Below are 22611 nucleotides of genomic sequence, written 5' to 3'. Positions count from 1 at the left end.
TTTCTAGGAGTGGAATTGCTGGGTAATGAGGTAATTCTGTGTTTAATTTTTTGAGAAATTACCAAACTGTTTTCCACAACTGCTGCACCGTTTTACGTTTTCATCAGCACTGTGTGAGGGTTTCCTTTTCTCCACTTCTTCAGCAACACTTGTTATTTTATTTATTTATTTATTTATTTATTTATTTATTTGATTATAGCCATCCTAGTAGGTGATGGTAGTAAGAGTGGTATTTCATTGTGGTCTTGATTTGCATTTCTCTTATGAAAAGTGGTGCTGAGCATCTTTTCATATGTTAATTGGCTCTTTGTAGATCTGATTTGGAGAAATACCTATTCAAGTTCTTTGCCTGTTTTTTTTTTTTTTTTTTTTTTTTTTTTTTTAAGTTTTAATTTATTAGAGCCCACAAGAACAAACGGGGAGGGGCAGAGAGAGATGGGGACAGAGGATCCAAAATGCACTCTACACTGACAGCAGTGAGCCTGATACGGGGCTTGAACTCACTGTGAGATCATGACCTGAGCTTAAGTTGGCTGCTTAACTGACTGAGCCACCCAGGCACCCCCTTTGCCTGGTTTTTAATAGGTTGTTCTAATTTATTTTGTGTCTTTTTGTGGTTAAAAAGGTCTAATATTTTTTAAAGTTTATTTTGAGGTGGGAGGGGCAGAAAGAGAAGCAGAGAGAATCTCAAGCAGGTTCAGGGCAGAGCCCGATGTGGGGCTCAATGAGATCATGACCTGAGCCTAAACCAAGAGTCAGATGCTTAACTGACTGAGCCACCCAGGTGCTCCAAAAACTCTGCTAGTTTTTAACTTGTTTTTTGGTCTGCATGTGTTTGTTTTAGCCTACATTTCTTTCTGGCCACAATGTCAGAAGAAAACATAGGTTTCTGTTTTTTTAATAAGGTTCCTTTCTTTTTTTCTTTCTTTCTTTCTTTTTTTAAAAGCAGCTTTAATTAGATACAATTCACATTCCACACAGTCCCACTACTACAATTCGTGGATCTTTTTTTTGTTGTTTTTTTTTTTTTTTGTTTTTTGTTTTTTGTTTTTGTATTTTTGAGAGAGAGAGAGAGAGAGAGAGAGAGAGACAGAGCATGAGAGGGGGAGGGACAGAGAGGGACACACAGAATCCAAAGCAGGCCTGATGCAGGGCTTGAACTCATGAACCTTGAGATCCTGACCTGAGTTGAAGTTGGCTGCTTAACCAACTGCTTGAGCCACCCAGACGCCCTGTCATTGGTCTTTACCATATTCACAGAGTTGTACGGTGATCACAGAAATCAATTTTAGAACGTTTTCATCACTGGGCGCCTGGGTGACTCAGTTGCATCTGACTCTTGATTTTGGCTCAGGCCATGATCCCAGGGTCATGGGATCAAGCCCCATGTCAGGTTCCATGCTAAATGTGCAGCTTGCTTGGGATTATTTCTTTTTCTCCCTCTCCTGTGCGGGTGCAATCTCTTTCTCTCTTAAAAAAAAAAAAAAAAAAAAAGAAAAAAAAAGAACATTTTCATCACTCCAGAAAGAAAACTTATATATATTAACAGTCATTCTCCATTTTTCCCAAACTCTTTCAGTGCTTGGCAACCACTAATCATTTTTCCGTCTCTGTAGATTTGCCTATTAGGGACATTTCATATAAATGGAATCATACGTTCATCATACTCATTGCTTTTTGTGACTGGCTTTTTCCAGTTAGTGTAATGGTTTTCTTATCCATGTTTTAGTACGTATCAATAATTTATTTCTTTTTATTGCCAAATTTATTAGTTTTCTATTCCTGCTATAAAAAATTACCACAAGTTTAGTGGCTTAAAGAAACACAAATCTATTAAAGTTCTATAGGTCAGAAGTCCAAAACAGGTCTCACTGGGCTAAGATCAAGGTGTTGGCAGGGCTGCATTAATTTCTGGAAGTTTTAGGCGATAATCTATTTCCTTTGCTTTTTCTAGGTTTGATAGGCCACCTGAATTTATTTTTTGCTCCTGGCCCCCTTCTTTAATTTTCAAAGCCAGCAATGATAATTTCTGTTGCCATGTTGTTATGTCTCTGGTTCTCTCAAACTGGAATCATTTGATTAGATTGCGCCACCTGGATAATCCAGGACAGTCTCCATTCCGGGAGAGATTACTTTGAGCACATTTTACATCTGCAGAGTTCTTTTGCCTTGTAACATATTCACAGATTCTGGGGATTAGTATAAATGTCTTTGGGAAGCATTATTCTGCCTACCATACTGTATAATATTAATATTAATACACCACATTTTATTTATCTGTTCATCAGTTGACAGGCATTTGGATCGTTTCCACTTTTCAAATTATGAGTTATTGTAAGTTTTTTAATGTTTATTGTTGAGAGAGAGAGAGACAGGGTGAGTGGGGGAGGGTCAGAGAGAGAGGGAGACACAGAATCCAAAGCAGGCTCTAGGCTCTGAGCTGTCAGCACAGAGCCCAATGAGGGGCTTGAAGCCATGAGCCACAAGATCCTGATCTGAGCCAAAGTCAGACGCTTAACCAACTGAGCCATCCAGGTGCTCCTTAAATTATGAGTTATTAATAATGCTTATGAACATTTGTGTGTAAGTTTTTGTGTAGACATATGTTTTCATTTTTCTTAGTTATATTCCTAGGTTTGGAATTGCTGGATCATATGATAACTCTGTTTAATCTTTCATTAATAAACTGCCAGACTCTTTTTCAAGGTAGCTGCAGTAGTTTCATTTGTACCATCAGTGTATGAGGATTTCAGTTTCTCCACATCCCTGTCAACACTTAAGATCTTTTTGATTGTAGCCATACTAGTGGGTGAAGTAGTATGTCATTTGTGGTTTTGATTTGTGTGTCACTGGTGGCTAAATGTTGTTGAGCATCTTTATATGTGCTTATTGGCCATTTGTGTATTTTATTTGGAGAACTGTCTGTTCAGATCCTTTGACCCTTGTAAAACTGGATTATTTGCTTTTTATTATAGAGTTGTAAGAGTTTTTTTTCTTTAAGATTTTTAATTTTTTAAGTAATCTCTACACCTAATGAGGGGCTTGAACTTACAACCCAAGAACATGAGTCTCACACTTCACTGACAGAGCCAGCCAGGTGCCACTAGAGTGTTTTTAAAAAAAATATATTCTAGCTACAGCTTCTTATCAGATACGTTATTTGCAAACGTTTTCTCATTTTGTTGGTTATTCTTCACTTTTTAGATAGTATCATTTGTAGCACAGAAGTTTTTAATTTTGACTAAGTTAGATTTATCTAATTTTTTTGATGTTAGTCCTTGTGATTTTGGTAGTATATCTAAGAAGGTCATGAATAGTTACTCCTGTATTTTTGTTTTTTAATTTTTAGTTTTTTAATGTTTATTTTTGAGAGAGAGAGAGAGAGAGACAGAGAGAGAGGAAGACACAGAATCCAAAGTAGGCTTCAGGCTCTGAGCAGTCATCATAGAGCCCATCGCAGGGCTTGAACTCGTGAACAGTGAGATCATGACCTGAATCGAAGTCAGACGCTTAACTGACAGAGCCACCCAGCTGCCCCTGTATTTTGTTTTTTAAAGAACTTTTTTTTTGTTGTGCCTGGCTGGGTCAGGTGGTAGAGCATGCGACTCTTGATCTTGAAGTTGTGAGTTTGAGCCCCATGTTGGGTGTATTGATGACTTAAAATTAGAACCTAAAAAAAAAAACTTATTTGTTTTTTATTGAGGTATGATTGACATACAGCATTATATCCAGGTATACAACATAATGATATTTGTATATACTGTGAAATGATCATGATAAGTCTAGTTATCATCTGTCACTGCACATAGTTACAGAATTTTTTTTTCTTGTCTCATATTTTCTTCTAAGAGTTTTGTAGTTTTAGTTCTTACATTTTGGTCTGTGACCCATTTTGAGTTCCTTTTTGTGCATGGTGTGAGATAGGGGTGCAAATTCATTCTTTTGTATGTGGATACCTTGTTGTTCCAGGATGTTAAAAAGACTTTCTTTACCCATTAATCATTTTGACACCCTTGACTTAAGGTTTAATTTTTGATGTAGTTTTTTTTTTGTTTGTTTAAAAAAAATTTTTTTTTAATGTTTGTTTATTTTTGAGAGGGAGAGAGAGAGAGAGAGACAGAGTTCATACAGGGAAGGGGCAGAGAGAGAAAGGGAGACTCAGAATCCAAAGCAGGCTCCAGGCTCTGAGTTGTCAGCACAGAGCCCGATGTGGGGCTGAACCCACAAACTTTGAGATCATGACCTGAGCTGAAGTCAGATGCTTAACCAGCTGAGCCACCCAGGCACCCCCCCTTTTTTTTTTAAATGTTGTTTCTGAGGACTAATTTGAGACCAAAACCACCGATTTACTCTTTGAATTATATCAGGAAACTAAATAGTTATTTTTTAAAACTAGACATTTTCTAAGTAGGCATTTTTGAAATTATACAGCTATTTTAAGCAAGGCAACATGAGAACCTTTGGCAATTAACTTTACCTTAGTCTATTCCATTCCTAACTTTTGTTCTTAGAATATTTATCTTAGATTGAGTTATTCCATACTAAAAAGTGCTGTTTTGGTAACCTCAGGAGTTTTTATTTGGTCTGATAAATACAAAATCTGGAACAAATTGTCAAAATAAATGTGCTTGTGGGTAGTAATTCATTAAATAATAGAGTCTGAATATATAGTGAGATAAGTAAATAAGTAAATGGGGAGAAGAGTAAGCTCTTCCTTAAAGTGGAATGCTAAATCATAATAGAAGTGACAGTGTTAGAAAATAAAATGGATGCCATAAGTTGCTAAGAAGTAGACTTTATTTTTAAAAAAATTTTTTTAATGTTTATTCATTTTTGAGAGAGAGAGACAGACCGAATGTGAGTGGGGGAGGGGCAGAGAGAGGGAGACACAGAATCTGAAGAGGCTCTAGACTCTGAGCTGTCAGCATGGAGCCTGATGCAGGGCTAGAATTCATGAACTGCAAGATCATGACTTGAGCCGAAGTTGGCTGCTTAACCAACTGAGCCACCCAGGCGCCCCTAAGAAGTAGACTTTAAAAATTCTCATCACAAGAAAAATTTTTTGTAACTATGTATGGTGATGGATGTTAACTATGTTTATTGTGGTGATCAATTTGAAATATATTCAAATCTTGAAGCATTCCACTGTACACTTGAAACTAATATGTTATATCTCAGTTAAGCCTCAATTAAAACAAAAGTTTAGCCGTTTCTTAAGCCAGGGCTGAAGAGAAAACTGCCTTCAGTACTCCAATTAAAGGAGCTTATTAGCATACAACAATATATGCTTAAGAATGATTTGTGGGGATAAAGGAAGAATTTTAAGTTGCATGTTTATTACATGGGAACACATTTAAGCACCTACAATATGGCAGGATTTTATTTTTTATAAAATTTTTTTAATATTTATTTTTGAGAGAGAGTGTGCATTCACGGGGGAGGGGCAGAAAGAGAGAGGGACAGAGGATCAGAAGCAGGCTCTGTGCTAACAGCAGAGAGCCTGATGTGGGGCTCAAACTCACAAACCATGAGATCATGACCTGAGCTGAAGTCAGATGCTTAACTGACTGAACTACCCAGGGACCCCAATATGACAGGATTTTAAAGGGAATTAATACATTTAATATTAGTGTACTCTATAACAAAGAGTTTGCACATTAGTTCTTAATCCATGGAACAGAATCAATCTGTGTGATTTTTTTTTTTAAGTTTATTTATTTACTTTGAGAGAGACAGAGCGAGAGAAAAAGAGAGCACCAGCAGGAGATGGGCAGAGAAAGAGAGAGAGGATGCAAAGCCAGCTCTGTGCTGTCTGATGTGGGGCTTGATCCCACGAACCATGAGATCATGACTTGAACTGAAATCAAGAGTCAGATGGTTAACTGACTGAGCCACCCAGCACCCCCAATTTGTGTAATTTCTACAACAATGTAAGGGACTGGACTGGTTAGTATGAACTCTAGAAGGAAGTTTGAGGCATGGAGAACCATTAATACCTCCTAGATATTTGGACATTGGCTAGAATGACTTTTTTTCCTCCTTACCTGCCTTGCTTTCCATAGCAGTTGTTGGCCTTAGCTGTGTTTACTTGTCCATAAAAAAAAAGTTCAATGGATACCCAAACTAGTGCATGAATGTTTGAGGAAATAAGATATTTGAATAGATTCAAGCATCTTCTCACAACATACTTTTTACGATGATTTTTAAAAATATTTATTTATTTTTGAGAGAGAGATAGAGTGCAAGTAGGGGAGGGGCAGAAGAGAGAGGGAGACACATTCTGAACCAGGCTCCAGGCTCTGAGCTGTCAGCACAGAGCCCGATGCAGGGCTTGAACCCACGAACCGTGAGATCATGACCTGAGCCAAAGTCAGATGCTTAACTGACTTTGAAGTCAGAAACTTTAACTGAGCCACCCAGGTGCCCCTAGATGACTTTTTTTTTTTAAGTTTATTTTTGAGAGAGACAAAGACAACGTGGGTTGGAGAGCAGAGAGAGAGAGGGAGAGAGAGAGAATCCCAAGCAGGTTCTGTGCTGTGAGCACAGAGCCCGATGCTGGGCTCAAACTCACGAAACTTTGAGATCATGACCTGAGCTGACGTCCAAGAGCCAAACGCTTAACCGCTGAGCCACCCAGGTGTCCCACAACATGCTTTTAAGACTTACAAAGGTTGGGCACTTGGGTGTCTCACTTGGTTAAGCGTTTGGCTCTTGATTTCGGGTCTTGGTTCGTGGGTTCAAACTGCACATTGGGCTCTGTCCTGGGCACTGGATCTTGCTTGGGATTCTCTCTCCTTCTTTCTCCTTGCCCCTCCCCTGCTTGCTTGTTCTTTTTTTCAAAAATAAATAATAAAAAAGGGAAAAATACTAACTTTTCAGGGAGACCTGGCTAATGACACCTTTATCAAATATATACTTAAGTGATGGGGCAAATCAGTAGTATGTGCCTCTTGGTATGATGAACAGTGGTATTTCTGTCCAAATTGTATAACCTGAAGCTAATCATAAGAAACATCAGACAATCCATATTGGGACATTCTACAAAATGGCCTGTACTCTTCAAAAGTGTCAAAGTCTCAAAAGACAAATAAACGTTGAGGAATTATTCTAGATTAGAGACTACAGAACCATGCTTGCTAAATATAATATATGATCTGATATTGGCCATGGCTCAGGGAAAAAACTATAAAAGACATTATTGGGATAAGTGGCTGAATTTGAATGTGGACTGTGGGTTAGATAATAATATAGCAATGTTAAATCTTGATTTTGGTAATTTTACTGTGATTGTGGAAGAGAATGTCTTTGTTCTTTGGAAACACATCTGGAAATATTTAGAAGTAAAGGAGCACAGTGTCTCCAGCTCTATCTCAAATATAAACACACATATACACATAAAGAGAGGGAAGAAGGGAAAACAAATGGAGCAAAATGTAAATAAATGGTGAATCTGGGTAAATGCTATCAGGGATTTCCTTGTATTTTTGTAATGTTTCTTTAAGTTTGAAAGTATGTAAAAATAAATTTATGGCCTCTGTTCATTGTTTTGACTTTGGAATCTTATAGGTTTTTTGATTGCCTCTGAAACTTATTTTGATAAATATTTATAAAGATATGGCAACTATGTCTGTTATTGTGAGTTATATTTAAAAAAATTCAAACATATACTCTGGTAGGCAGAAAAATGGACCTCCCAAAACATCCATATTTTAATTCTTGGAACCTGTGAATATGTTACCTTACATAGCTAAAGGAACTTGGACTAGGTGATTAATGTTAAAGAAGACCCTGAGGTGGGGAGGTTATCCTGGATTATCTGGGTCCGCTCAGTTTAATGACAAAGGTTCTTAAAAGTAGAAGAGGGAGACAGAAGAGAGTGTTAAGGAAATGTGGTTATGTAAGCAGGGTCAGAGAGATACAGAGTAGCTGGCTTTGAAGAAGGAGGAAGGGGACCACAATCCAGGGAATGTGGATGACTTAGAAGTTCACAAAGACGTGGCATGAAAACAGACACTCAGATCAGTGGAACAGAATAGAGAACCCAGAAATGGACCCACAAACGTATGGCCAACTAATTTTTGACAAAGCAGGAAAGAATATCCAATGGAATAAAGACCGTCTCTTCAGGAAATGGTACTGGGAAAACTGGACAGCGACATGCAGAAAAATGAACCTGGACCACTTTCTTACACCATTCACAAAGATAAACTCAAAATGGATGAAAGACCTAAATGTAAGATAGGAAGCCATCAAAATCCTAGAGGAGAAAACAGGCAAAAACCTCTTTGACCTCGGCAGCAGCAACTTCTTACTTGACATGCCTCCAGAGGCAAGGAAGACCAAAGCAAAAAATGAACTATTGGGACCTCATCAAGATAAAAAGCTTCTGCACAATGAAGGAAGTAATCACCAAAACTAAAAGGCAACCAACGGAATAGGAGAAGATATCTGCAAATGAAGTATCAGATAAAGATCAGATAAAGGGTTAGTATCCAAAATCTATAAAGAACTTATAAAACTCAACACCCAAAAAACAAATAATCTAGTGAAGAAACGGGCAAAAGACATGAGTAGACACTTCTCCAAAGAAGGCATCCAGATGGCCAACTGACACATGAAAAACTGCTCAACATCACTCATCATCAGGGAAATAAATACAAATCAAAACCACAATGAGATATCACCTCACACCTGTCAGAATGGCTAACATTAACAACTCAGGCAACAACAGATGTTGGCGAGGATGCAGAGAAAGAGGAACCCTTTTGCACTGCTGGTGGGAATGCAAACTGGTGCGGCCACTCTGGAAAACAGTACGGAGGTTCCTCAAAAAATTAAAAATAGAATTGCCCTATGACCCAGCAACTGCACTACTAGGTATTTATCCAAGGGATACAGGTATGCTGTTTCGAAGGGACGCATGCACCCCAATGTTTATAGCAGCACTATCAACAACATCCAAAGTATGGAAAGAGCCCAAATGCCCAATGATGGATGAATGGATAAAAAGATGTGGTATATATATACAATGGAGTATTACTAGTCAATCAAAAATGAAATCTTGCCATTTGCCACTATGTGGATGGAACAAGAGGCTATTATGCTAAGTGAAATTAGTTGGAGAAAGACAAATATCATATGACTTCACTCATATGAGGACTTAAAGATACAAAACAGATGAACATAAGGGAAGGGAAGCAAAAGTAACATATATAAACAGAGAGAGGGGGACAAAACATAAGAGACTCTTAAATATGGAGAACAATCAGAGGGTTGCTAGAGGGGTTGTGGGAGGGGGGATGGGCTAAATGGATAAGGGACATTAAGTAATCTTCTGAAATCATTGTTGCACTATATGCAAACTAACTTGGATGTAAATTAAAAAATAAATTTAAAAAAAAGTTTGCAAAGACAAGGAAATGTATTCTAGAACTTCAAGAAAGGGGTGCATCCTTGCTGATCACCTTGATGTTAGTCTGGTGAGATTCAAGTCAGAGTTCTAACATACAGAATTGCAAAATGATAGATTTGCATTGTTTTTAAGCCACTAAATTTGTGTTCATTTGTTATAGCAGCAATAGAAAACTAATACATGTACAGAAATAGAGAAAAAATATATATAACCTTTATGCACCCATTATTTAGCTTCAATGATCATCAGTTCATGGCCAGTCTTGTTTCATTTTTACCTCTTCAGTTCCCTCCCTAGTTCCTCTTTACTCATTAATTTTGTAAAGTTTTTATTTTTAAATATTTTATTTTTAAGTAATCTCTACACTCAATATGCTGCTTGAATTTACAACCCTGAGATTAAGAGTTGCCTGCCAGGTGCCCCTTAAGTTTTTATTTTAATCACCCAATGCTTGTCATGACACGTGCACCCCTTAATCCCTATTACCTATTTCACCCATCCTCACCACCCCCACCTCTGCTCTGATAACCATAAGTTTGTTCTCTATAGTTAAGAGTCTGTTTCTTGGTTTGTCTCTTGTTCTTTTTTAATTCCCCTTTGCGCGTTTCTTATTATCATCATTAGCATTCTTAATTTACATCCAAGTTAGTTAACATGTAGTGTAATAATGGTTTCAGGAATAGAATTTAGTGATTCATCGCTTAACGTATAACGCCCAGTGCTCATCCCAACAAGTGCCCTCCTTAATGCCCCTTGCCCATTTAGCCCATCCCACCACCCAAACCCCTCCAACAGCCCTCAGTTTGTTCTCATGGTTTGTCTCCCTCCCTGTTTTTGTATTATTTTTGTTTCCCTTCCTTTATGTTAATCTGTTTTGTATCTTAAATTCCACACGAGTGAAGTCATATGATACTTATCTTTCTGTGACTGACTTGTTTCGCTTAGCATAATACACTCTAGTTTCATTTGCAAATGGCAAGATTTCATTCTTTTTGATCGCTGAGTAATATTCCATTGTATATATGTACCACATCTTTAACCATTCATCAGTCAATGGATATTTGGGCTCTTTCTATACTTTGGCTGTCGTAGGTAGTGCTGCTATAAACATTGGGGTGCATGTGTCCCTTTGAAACAGCATACCTGTATCCCTTGGATAAATACCTAGTAGTGCAGTTGCTGGGTCATAGGGTAGTTCTATTTTTAATTTTTTGAGGAACCTCCATACTGTTTTCCAGAGTGGCCGCACCAGTTTGCATTCCCACCAGCAGTGCAAAAGGGTTCCTCTTTCTCTGCATCCTCGCCAACATCTGTTGTTGCCTGAGTTGTTAATGTTAGCCATTCTGACAGGTGTGAGGTGATCTCTCATTGTGATTTTGATTTGTATTTCCCTGATGATGAGTGATGTTGAGCAGTATTTCATGTGTCTGTTAGTGATTTGGATGTCTTCTTTGGAGAAGACCTGTTTTTGCCCATTTCTTCACTGGATTATTTCTGTTTTGGGTGTTGAGTTTCATAAGTTCTTTATAGATTTTGGATACTAATCCTTTATCTGATACTTCATTTGCAGATATCTTCTCCCATTCCATTGGTTACCTTTTAGTTTTGCTGATTATTTCCTTCACTGTGCAGAAGCTTTTTATCTTTTTTTTTTTAATCTTTATTTTTTACTTTTGAGAGAGAGAGAGACAGAGTGCAAGCAGGGGAGGAACAGAGAGAGAGGGAGACACAGAATCGGAAGCAGGCTCCAACCTCTCAGCTGTCAGCACAGAGCCTGACATGGGCTTGAACTCACAAACCGTGAGATCATGATCTGAGCCAAAGTCAGACGCTTATCCAACTAAGCTAGCCAGGTGCCCTGAAGCTTTTTTATCTTGATGTGGTCCCAGTAGTTCATTTTTGCTTTGGTTTCCCTTGCCTCTGGAGGCATGTCAAGTAAGATGTTGCTGCTGTCAAGGTCAAAGAGGTTTTTGCCTGTTTTCTCCTCTAGGATTTTGATGGCTTCCTGTCTTACATTTAGGTCTTTCATCCGTTTCGAGATTATTTTTGTGCATGGTGTAGGAAAATGGTCCAGGTTCATTTTTCTGCATGTCACTGTCCATTTTCCCAGCACCAGTTGCTGAAGAGATGGTCTTTATTCCATTGGATATTCTTTCCTGCTTTGTCAAAAATTAGTTGGCCATATGTTTGTGGGTCCATTTCTGGGTTCTCTATTTTGGGTTCTCCATTGATTTATGTGTCTGTTTGTGTGTTAGTACCATACCGTCTTGATGATTACAGCTTTGTAATACAGTTTGAAGTCTGGGATTGTGATGCCTTCAGCTGTGGTTTCCTTTTTCAGGATAGCTTTGGCTCTTCGTGTCTTTTCAGGTTCCATATGAATTTTAAGGTTGTTTATTCTAGCTCTGTGAAGAATGCTGATGTTATTTTTGATAGGGATTGCATTGACTATGTAGATTGCTTTGGGTAGTGTCGACATTTTAACAATATTTGTTCTTCAATACATGAGCATGGAATGTTTTTCCATTTTTTTGTGTCATCTTCAATTTTTTTCATGAACTTTAGATTTTTTACCTCTTTGTTTAGGTTTATTCCTAGGTATTTTATGGTTTTTGGTGCATCATTTGTTTTGTTTCTTAAGTTCCACATATGAGTGAAATCATGTGGTATTTGTCTTTCTCTGACTTATTTCACTTAGCATTATACTCTTTATCGCCATCCATGTTGTTGCAAATGGCAAGATTTCATTCTTTTTTTTAAGGCTGAATAATATTCCTCTGTGTGTGTGTGTGTGTGTGTGTGTGTGTGTGTGTGTGTGTGTGTGTGTGTTTGTGTGTGTGTATGTGCGTGTACACACCACATTTTCTTTATCCATTCATCATTTGATGGACACTTGGGATGCTTCCATATCTTGGCCATTGTAAATAATGCTGCTGTAAATGTAGGGATGCATAATACTTTGAATTAGTGTTTTTGCATCCTGGGCTGGTTCACCCCCTCCTTAGGCAACCTAGTGGTCCCCCGCTCCCAGGAGGCCACCATATTGATGCCAAACTTAGTGCAGACACCCAGTTGGAATAGCGCGCCACAGCCCAGAATTCCTGGGCTCAAGCAATCCTCCTGTTTCAGCCTGAGTAGCTGAGACTACAGGTGCATGCCACCACACCTGGCTGAATTAGTGTTTTTGTATTCTTTGGGTAAATTCCTAGTAGTGTAATTACTGGATCATAGGATAGTTCTATTTTTAACTTTCTGAGGAACTTCCATACTGTTTTCCACAGTTGCTGCAGCAGTTTGCATTCCACCAATAATACATGAGGGTTCCTGTTTCTCTATATCCTCACCAGCATCTCTTGTTTCCTGTGTTGTCGATTGTGTAGCCATTGTGACAGGTGTGAGGTGATGCCTTATTGTAGTTTTGATTTGCGTTTCCCTGATGATGAGTGATGTTGAGCATCTTTTCATGTGTATGTTGGCTATTTGTATGTCTTTGCAGAAGTTTTTATTCATGTCTTCTGTCCATTTTTGATTGGATTATTTGTTTTGGGTGTATTGTATAAGTTTTTTTAAAATATATTTTAGATACTAACCGTTTATTTGATATAGCATTTGCAAATATCTTCTCGTATTCTGTAGGTTACCCTTTAGTTTTGTTGATTGTTTCCTTTGCTGTGTAAGAAGCTTTTTACTTTGATGTAGTCCCAGTAGTTTATTTTTGCTTTTGTCTCCCTTGCCCTAGGGGACCTATCTAGAAAAAAGTTGCTACAGCCAGTGTCAGAGAAATTACCGTCTGTGCTCTCTCTTCTAGCATTTTTATGGTTTTAGGTCTCACATTTAGGTCTTTAATCCATTTTGAATTTATTTTTGTGTATGGTGTAAGAAGGTGGTCCAGTTTCATTGTTTTGCATGGAGCTGTCCAGTTTTCCCAGCACCATTTGCTGAAGAGACTGCCTTTTTTCCATTGGATATTCTTTCCTGCTTTGTCGAAGATTAATTGACCATATAATTGTGAGTTTGTTTCTGGGTTTTGTATTCTGTTCTATGAACTATGTGTCTATTTTTATGGCAGTACTATATTCTTTTCATTACTACAGTTTTGTAATATAACTTGAGGTCTGGAATTGTGATCCCTCCAGCTCTGATTTTTCAGGGTTGCTTTGTCTATTTGGAGTCCATATAAATTTTAGGATTGTTTGTTCTAGTAATGTGAAAAATGCTGGTGGTAATTTTGTTTTTTTAAAACAAAAATTTTGAGAGAGAGAGAGAGAGGCATGTTTGTGTGTGAGAGGGGCAGAGAGAGAGGGAGAGAGAGACAGTCCTAAGTAGGCCCCACACTGTCAGCACAGAGCCCCATGTGGGGCTTGAATTCATGAACTGTGAGATCATGACCTAAGTGGAAATCAGCCACTTAACTTACTGAGCCATCCAGGCTCCTCTGGTGGTATTTTGATTGAGATTGCCTTAAATGTGTGGATTGCTTTGGGTAGTATAGACATTTGAACAATATTTGTTCTTCTAATCCATGAGCATGGAATGTCTTTCCATTTCTTTGTGTTATCTTCAGTTTCTTTCATCAGTGTTCATAATTTTCAGAGTATAGGTCTTTTACCTCTTACCTTTTACCTTTGGTTAGGTTAGGTTTATTCCTAGGTGTCTTATTATTTTTGGTGCAATCTACTCATTATTTTGATGCAAATCCCAGGAATATCTTTTCATTTGTAAACAGTTCAGTATTTGTCTCTGTAACCAACACAGTGACAGTACCATTATCCCACATAAAAATGGAGAATATTTAAATATTGATTTTAATATTGAGAAATTTGGCAAGAAAAAAACACAGTTGATTCTGAGAATGGCTTGTTATGACATGTTTAAAAACTCTTCTGATACATTGTTTACACTATAATTATAAGCATAATTTTCATTTTATTATGTCTTTAGCTTTTATAACATAATTAAAAGTTTAATAGTTTAGTAGACAGTAAAATTGGATTTTTAATTTATTTTAAAATGCCTATTTCCTTTTAAGATATAGAGAAGTTGGTAGTTCATATTTTAAATTAGGAATTTATTATATAAAAATATGGAAAATTAGATTTAATTTCTGCATAAAATACATATTTCCTTCTTTTAGGTTGCTGCAAATAAGAATACCTTTCTTCAGTTACAAAATAATACCCAAATATGCAGTTTAAATCTGCCTACTGACGGAAGTGCTAGAGAAATTAATCACGGGCATAATTACAATGGAAAACACTGTCTTGAAGTATCTGTAATGGCAACATTAGATCCACCTCATACAGGTAAGACTGCTTTTTATTGATTAGGTTTACACTTGACCAGTTGTAGTACAGTATTATTTAAGTTGACTATTTTCAAAATTGAATGTTGTATTTGAAAAGTGTTGAAATACCCCTAGGTTCTTGGCAATTCGTTTTTTTGTTGCCATAATTTCTTTTTTCAGTCTTTCTTTTTTTTTTTTTTCTTTTTTTTAATTTTTATTTATTTTGAGAGAGAGCATGTGCAGGAGAAGGGCAGAGAGAGAGAGGGAGAGTGAGAATCCTAAGCAGGCTCCACACTGTCAGTGAAAAGCCCGACGTGAGGCTTGAACCCATGAACCATGAGATCACAACCTAAGCCAAATCCAAGAGTCAGATGCTTAACTGAGCTACCCAGGCGCCCTATGTTGTCATAATTTCTTTAATTATTGGATTGATAACCATGTAATTCAAATCTTGTACTTTATAGTAGGTATCTAAGACTGTTAATTGTAAACTTGTTGGTCAAACATGGTCTTTTCCTCAAGTACCAAAATAAATTCTGTTTATTTAAAAAATTTTTTTTAACGTTTATTTATTTTTGAGACAGGGAGAGACAGAGCATGAATAGGGGAGGGTCAGAGAGAGGGAGACACAGAATATGAAGCAGGCTCCAGGCTCTGAGCTGTCAGCACAGAGCCCGACGCGAGGCTAGAACTCACGGACTGCAAGATCATGACCTGAGCCGAAGTCGGCCGCCTAACCGACTGAGCCACCCAGGCGCCCCAATAAATTCTGTTTAAAGGTTTGATTAAAAATTTTTTTAAAAACCATGTTGGGGCACGTGGCTAGCTCAGTAGGTAGAGTATACAACTCTTTATCTCAGGGTCATGAGTTCAAGCCCCATGTTGAGCATGGAGCCTACTTTAAAAAAAAATTAAAAAAAATTTTAAAACCATGTTAACAGTGCTAAGTTGGAGAGGTGAACTTGAAATGAATAAAATTGTTAATTCATAATAGTCCATAGAGTACCTCCAAATCAGATTTGTATTATGAGGGTATGTAATTGAAGGAGAACCAAGGATTTAACAGATGCTCCCTCCCTGCATTGTTGAATTGGGTTAAAATAATGATTATGTTTCTTTTTGTACCTGTCAGAGATTAATATTCTACAAGTAATTAAAAGAATAGAGTTGTTTACTAGTGTTTATTTGACCTTGTGAAAGACAACATTAAGACTACATTTTTCCAAATGACCTTTTATTCATTTTTTGCTTGAATAAACAGATTCAGGGAGAGAGCCCCATCTGCTGGTCTATAGAAGAGTAATTGTCATTCTCAAGATACCAGTGCTAATCAATAAGATTCCTTAAGCACTTAACCCTTTTTGAGCTTTGTGATGATTAGTACATTTTACCTCTGAATGGGTTAGTTTCTTCTTGTGGGAGAAAGGAATCCTGTGTTTTACTAGCTGGCTAGGATCTTCAGTTTCATTTATGTGCTCCTTGTAACTTTTCAAAAGTTGTTACTGGAGTCAAGACAAAGTTGAAAAGGGCTTTTGGAGCTGGATCTAGGGATCTGAAATCCCTAGAGACAGCTCTGGCTATGGCACTTTAGCTGCTGCGCTGTCTCACTGATTTAGTCTCTCCTTCTTTTTTCCTTTTCTCCCTTCCTCTTATTTTCCTTCCATCTTTGTTAAGTGGATATCCTGTTTTCCCAGGTTTTCTTCTCTACTGTCAAGCTGGTGGCAGATAATGATCCATGTATGCCTTTTTCTTTTCTATTACGGTAGCTAATCTTCACCAGAGAGTGATATTTAGACTCTGTAATATGTTCTGTGTTACTGATTTGCTGCTTTATTTTTGTTCTATAGTTTCTCACTCTCTAACCTGCTAAATATTAGGAGGGAGTTAAGAGTTAAGATAAATTGAAGAGGGAGTTAATTTACTCAACCCTTAATCCCTTAATCCCTTCTCTGATTTGGTACATTCACTGGACTGGGGAACCTTTGCCAACCTCCTGACACCCTCCTGCCTCTCATTCAGAGAGAGGCTAATTGGGGAAAAGAGCATTGTGAGAAACATCTTGCTTTCTGTGGTGAATTACTAGAGAAGGATGTTGTGTGAGGAGAAGTATGGAGATGAGAGATCCATGTAGTATACATTCACCTTTTCACATCTTTTTAATCCTACACATAATCCATCTTGAAGTACGGTCCAAATCTGTTTGTCCCAGTTAAAATATGTCGTCATTTTCCCCTATCACTTTTTATTTTGAAAAATTTCCTATATGTAGAGAAGTTGAAAGAATAATTATTATCCTAAATTCTGCATTTGTTAATCTTTTGCTTCTCCCTCCCTTATATGTCCCTTTTTTTTCTGGATCATTTGAAAATAAGTTGCAGATGTCATGCCACATCATCTCTAAATACTTCACTTATATTTCTTAAAATTTCTTAGTAGTAATTCATAATATTTAATATATACTTCATCATTAATATCATTTTTGCATAAGCTGATTTAAGTTTGGTTTCTTTCTCAACTGAAAGTTCCCTGATGAGTATATTTTCACTCCATTGAACTTCACTGAGCGCTTCAGGTCTCTTTATAAACCCTGTTCCTTTGCAGATAATAGTCCCTATGTGAGAAAGAAGATGTAGATCTACCACTAATGACTTCACCTATGGCTCAGGGTATGTGCCTTATTTGGAGATGTGCTAGAAGGGCCCACTCTGTCTTAAAAAAATTATTTCATTCATTCATTCATTCATTCATTCATTCATTCATTTATTATTTTTGTCTACAGCCTCTGCTGTTTGCCTAGTCTTGAGAAAATTAAAGCCTGGAAGAGGGGAAATATATAATGGGTTGAATTGTGTCCCCTAAAAAGATGTCTTTAAGTCGTAACCTATGGTACCCGCGAATGTGACCTTATTTGGAAATAGGGTCTTTGCAGTTGTAATCAACTTAAGATGAGGTCATACTGTGTTAGGCCCTAAATCACAAAGCTGGTATCCTTGTGAGGAGAGAGAGACCCAGAAACACAGAGAGAAAGACCACATGATGACGAAGGCGGAGATTGGAGTAGCTGCAAGCCAAGGAGCACCAAGGATTGTTGGCAACCACCAGAAGCTTTCTAGAAAGTGGCAAGGAAGGATCCTCCCCTAAAATCTTCAGAGAGCAAAAGGCTTTGCTGACACCTTAATTTTGAATATCTGGTCTCCAGATTTTGAGAGAATAAATTCTGTTGCTTAAGCCACCTGGTTTTTGGTACTTTGTTGTGGCAGTCTTCGAAAATTAATATAGGAAGTTCTAGACCTCCTGATATTCAGAACTGTATTTACTTTCTTCAGAAACAGAGAAATTGTTTCATTTTTTCTGATTCCTTCTCATTCTGATGAACTATAAGGTGAGACTTAGTTCTCCCTCAAACTGTTCAACCACACTATCTTGTGTTGTATGTATTTACCTGACCCTGTTTCACCTAAGGCAAGAACTTTCTCTTCAGGTTTTAAAACAAAAATTTTTAAGTTTATTTATTTACTTTGAGAGAGAATGAGCACAAGCGGGGGAGGAGCAAAGGGGAGAGAGAGAATCCCAAGCAGCCTTCACGCCATCAGTGCACAACTTGATGTGGGGCTTGAATTCACAAACCCGTGAGATCATGACCTAAGCCGAGATCAAGAGTCGGATGCCCAACTGACTCTGTTACCCAGGCACCCCTGTTGCACCCCTGTTGTTCAGGTTTTAAATCAAATAGTATGAATTCAAAAATAATTTATGACTGAATGAAAGGATCTTAGAAAACTTGTAATTAAGTCCTTTGGGTAAGTCTTTTGGCTTTGAAATGCTTCAGAGAAGTCCAGTAGTCAAGAAGAAGCTACTGGAACATTATAGTTTTCAGGGTTTGGTGATATTTGAGAGAACAGTTCCAAAAAGTGGAACAAAAGTCATATTGTAGTAGGGAACTAATGAGTGGAAACAGGCAAATGAAGTTAATATAAGTAAATGAAGTATGTAAAAATAAATTTGGTTGTGAAGGGAAGGAATAGTATCCTGAGAGAGAGCAGGGTTCCAGGAGGTGGTAGTTGTTGTTTTTTGTTGTTGTTGTTTTTGAGATTCTATGTTTTAAGTAATATCTACATCCAACATGGGGCTTGAATCCACAACCCCGAGATCCAAAGTTGCACGCTTGGGTCCCCTGGGTGGCTCAGTTGGTTGAGTGTCCGACTCTTGGTTTTGGCTCAGTTCATGATCTCATGTTTTTTTTTAGTTCCAACCCCGTGTTGGGCTCTGCACTGACAGTGTGGAGCCTGCTTGGGCTTGTCTCTCTCCCTCTCTCTCCCCCTCTCTCCCCCTCTCTCTCTCCCTCTCTCTCCCTCTCTCCCCCTCTCTCTCCCTCTCTCCCCCTCTCTCCCCCTCTCTCTCTCCCTCTCTCTCCCTCTCTCTCCCTCTCTCTCCCTCTCTCTCCCTCTCTCTCCCTCTCTCTCCCTCTCTCTCCCTCTCTCTCCCTCTCTCTCCCTCTCTCTCCCTCTCTCTCCCTCTCTCTCCCTCTCTCTCCCTCTCTCTCCCTCTCTCTCTCTCTAACCCTTCCCTGCTCACGCTGTCTCTGTCTCTCTCAGAATAAATAAACTTAAAAAAAAAAGTTGCACTCTCTACTGACTGAGCCAATCTTGTTTAAAAGTAGTATGGTATAGGCTGTCAGGAATGAGGTAGTGAAGAGGGGAAGATTAAGGATATAAAAAGGGAGCGATAAAATCTTTCTCGGTGTAGATATTAGATAAGTATTTTTCAATTGGGTTTGAAGTCCCTGGAGATGGTTGGGTGTATTCTCAGGTGTTTATAAATTCTTAGAGAAGCTTAGAATTTTGTATTTTCTTTTAACTGATGTGAATAAATGCATGTAAACATATGCTGGATCTTTTAGATGGCCACCTTATATAATTATTATAAGTTTTCATGTCTTCAAATGAGAAGAGGGCTGAACAGAATGTGTTAGTGGTCTACTCCTACCAAATGCAGTTTTTATATATTCACTTAAGATGGTCTAACAATTGACCCATTATATATCTTGTTGAAAAGAAAACTTGTTGAAAATAACCTGTGCCAAATCTGTTGGTATTATATTTATGTCATGAATAACGGTTTAATTTCAGTAAGGTATCACTATCATATTAAATTATTGTGATTTTTAATTTTATTGGTTTTATATTTAGTTTATAAATGTTTAATTTTTTATTGTAATAAAATATGCATAACATAGAATTCACCATTTTAACTATTTAAAGTGTACAACTGAGTGGCATTTAGCATATTTACAATGTTTTGCAACAGTCACCACTATCTAATTCCAGTTTCATGATGCTAAAAGAAAACCCAGACCAATTAAGCAATCAGTTCTCCACTCCCCACTTCTACATAGCCCCTGGCAACCACCAGTCTGCTTCCTGTCTCTATGGATTTGCCTGTTTTGGATATTTCATATGAATAGAATTATAAAATGTAGTTCTTCATGACTTAAAACAACAAGTAATGCATCACATGGTAAGGAATTTAGAAGGCGTGAAGAATATAATAAAAAAAACTCCCTTCCCTGATCCGTAGCCATCTAGTTCTCTAGAGGCAAACTAGTTTTCAATTTTAGGGTATCTTTTTGGAGATATTCTATACATTTTGAAAAAAAAATTTTTTTTTAACCTTTATTTATTTTTGAGACAGAGAGAGACAGAGCATGAATGGGGGAGGGTCAGAGAGAGGGAGATACAGAATCTGAAACAGGCTCCAGGCTCTGAGCTGTCAGCACAGAGCCCAACGCGGGGCTCAAACCCACGGACCGCGAGATCATGACCTGAGCCAAAGTCGGCCGCTTAACCGACTGAGCCACCCAGGCGCCCCTACATTTTGAATCATATTTGTGTGTATATATTCTCCCCATACAAATGATTGTTCACCTGCTGCAATGTTCTATACATTGCATTTTTACTGTAACAGTATATCTTAGAAATCTTTTTGTCAGTACATTTAGAACTACCTTATGCTGTTTATTTTATTTTTTATTTATTTTTATTTTTCAAATATAATTTATTGTCAGGTTGGTTAACATACTGTGTATAGTGTGCTCTTGGTTTTGGGGGCAGATTCCCTTGATTCATTGCTTACATACAACAACCAGTGCTCATCCCAACAAGTGTCCTCCTCAATGCCCACCACCCATTTTCCCCTCTCCTACAATTCCTCTACCTTATGCTTTTTTTTTTTTTAATTTTTTTTTTTCAACGTTTTTTATTTATTTTTGGGACAGAGAGAGACAGAGCATGAACGGGGGAGGGGCAGAGAGAGAGGGAGACACAGAATCGGAAACAGGCTCCAGGCTCCGAGCCATCAGCCCAGAGCCTGACGCGGGGCTCGAACTCACGGACCGCGAGATCGTGACCTGGCTGAAGTCGGACGCCTAACCGACTGCGCCACCCAGGCGCCCCTCTACCTTATGCTTTAAAAAAATTTTTTTTTAATGCTTATTTATTTTTGAGAGAGAGAGCCAGTGGGAGAGGGGCAGAGAGAGGGAGATGCAGAATCCAAAGCAAGCTCCAGGCTCTGCGCTGTCAGCACAGAGCATGATGTCGGGCCTGAACCCCCCAAACATGAGATCATGACCTGAGCCACCCAAGCGCCCCTAAAAGTTACCAATATTTCATTGCATGGGTATGCCAAATATACTTAACTAGTGCTTTATTAAAGGATATTTATGTTATTTGAGGTCTTTTGTTGTTACAAGCAAAGCTACAACTAATGTCTATATATTACATACATATGTGAGGATATGTCCATAAATATCCATTTATCCATAGGATAAATACCTTGGAGTAGGGTGCTGGTTTCAAGGTATGTGCATTAGCATTTTGATGGATAATAGTCATTTACCCTCTGCAGAGGTTAGAAGTTTATCCTTCTACCAGCAATGAGTAATGTTTGTATCATTTATTGTGATGCTTAATCTGTATATGAGTATATACTTATACTTTTTGGTATTTGATAATCTAATTGTTAAAAAATATTATTTTGTTGTGCCTTTTAAGTTAAACTTTTTAATGTTATGTCTTGAGAATGTTCCCTACTTTGCTCCTGAGGATAAGATCCCCTTGCTAAACATCCCTCCTTATTAGATAGATCAGGTACAGTTTCTGCTTATCTGTGAATAGCAGCTTTCATTTCCCTCCTGGCTGCAGAATTATTTAAATAAGCCTGTAGGAGCTGGGGGACACCTCACCCTCTTGGTACTGCAAAGCCTGCCTCCCACACCCCTAGTAGTTCACTGTGTTCTGGAGGGCAACCCCTTTGTGACCCTACATGAATATGGCAGTCTTCCTCCCCGACACTGTGAGTATATGTGACTACTGTTTTTTGTACCTGTTCAGTGTCAGGTGTTATGTGTTTGGCCATCCCTATAACCCTAGAACAGGAATCCTTTCCTCACCAACTAGATAAATAGAGGCAGTTAAAACAAGGAGACGTGTTTTTCTAAGGAGCTTTACTCAGTTTCTCTGAGAGTCTTACAACTCTTACTATCCCTCCTCCCAGGGCTAAAAATTACTGGTGTATAAACTTTGTGGGATGTATTTACTAAGCTCTTTTGGAAAGTTTCTTCATTGTCTAGCATATTAAGCATGTTAAGTTTGGTCTAAATTTCCTCAGTTACTTGGATTGGGTGCAAAATGGAAGTATTCCTGTTTGAACAGAGCTTTAAACTGGGAATTTGCTTTATGCTTTTGGAGGACTGATGTAGAATAATTGAAATAATGGTGTTCAGTGTCTAGTTTTGGGGGAATGAATTGTGTGTGTTCATATGTTGGCTCTTCTTTGAAGGCTCATTTAAAAACAAAATGTGAAGTGGTGACTTAAGCAAGATAAAATAGGCAAATGGGATAAGCACAATGGAAAGAAA

The 22611-nt window shown here is 37.9% G+C and overlaps 1 protein-coding gene across 3 annotated transcripts in view; it reads left to right on the top strand.

The window, feature by feature from the left end:
* Positions 1-22611, top strand: part of LOC102965968 (RAD54 homolog B) — a 94540-nt gene that overhangs the window by 2666 nt on the left and 69263 nt on the right. For 2 of the 3 annotated variants that reach the window (XM_042973202.1, XM_042973203.1), the window contains exon 3: positions 14547-14715. In XM_042973202.1, coding sequence (XP_042829136.1) covers positions 14547-14715 — 169 coding nt within the window. Of the gene's footprint in view, positions 1-14546; positions 14716-17297; positions 17363-22611 lie in introns of those variants that run through there. The other variant, XM_042973204.1, reaches the window with a different exon arrangement.

Source organism: Panthera tigris, chromosome F2 (assembly GCF_018350195.1).
Source record: "Panthera tigris isolate Pti1 chromosome F2, P.tigris_Pti1_mat1.1, whole genome shotgun sequence".
Taxonomy (NCBI): domain Eukaryota; kingdom Metazoa; phylum Chordata; class Mammalia; order Carnivora; family Felidae; genus Panthera; species Panthera tigris.
Note: the sequence above shows the minus strand (reverse complement) of the source record. Positions and strands in the feature narration are given on the sequence as shown.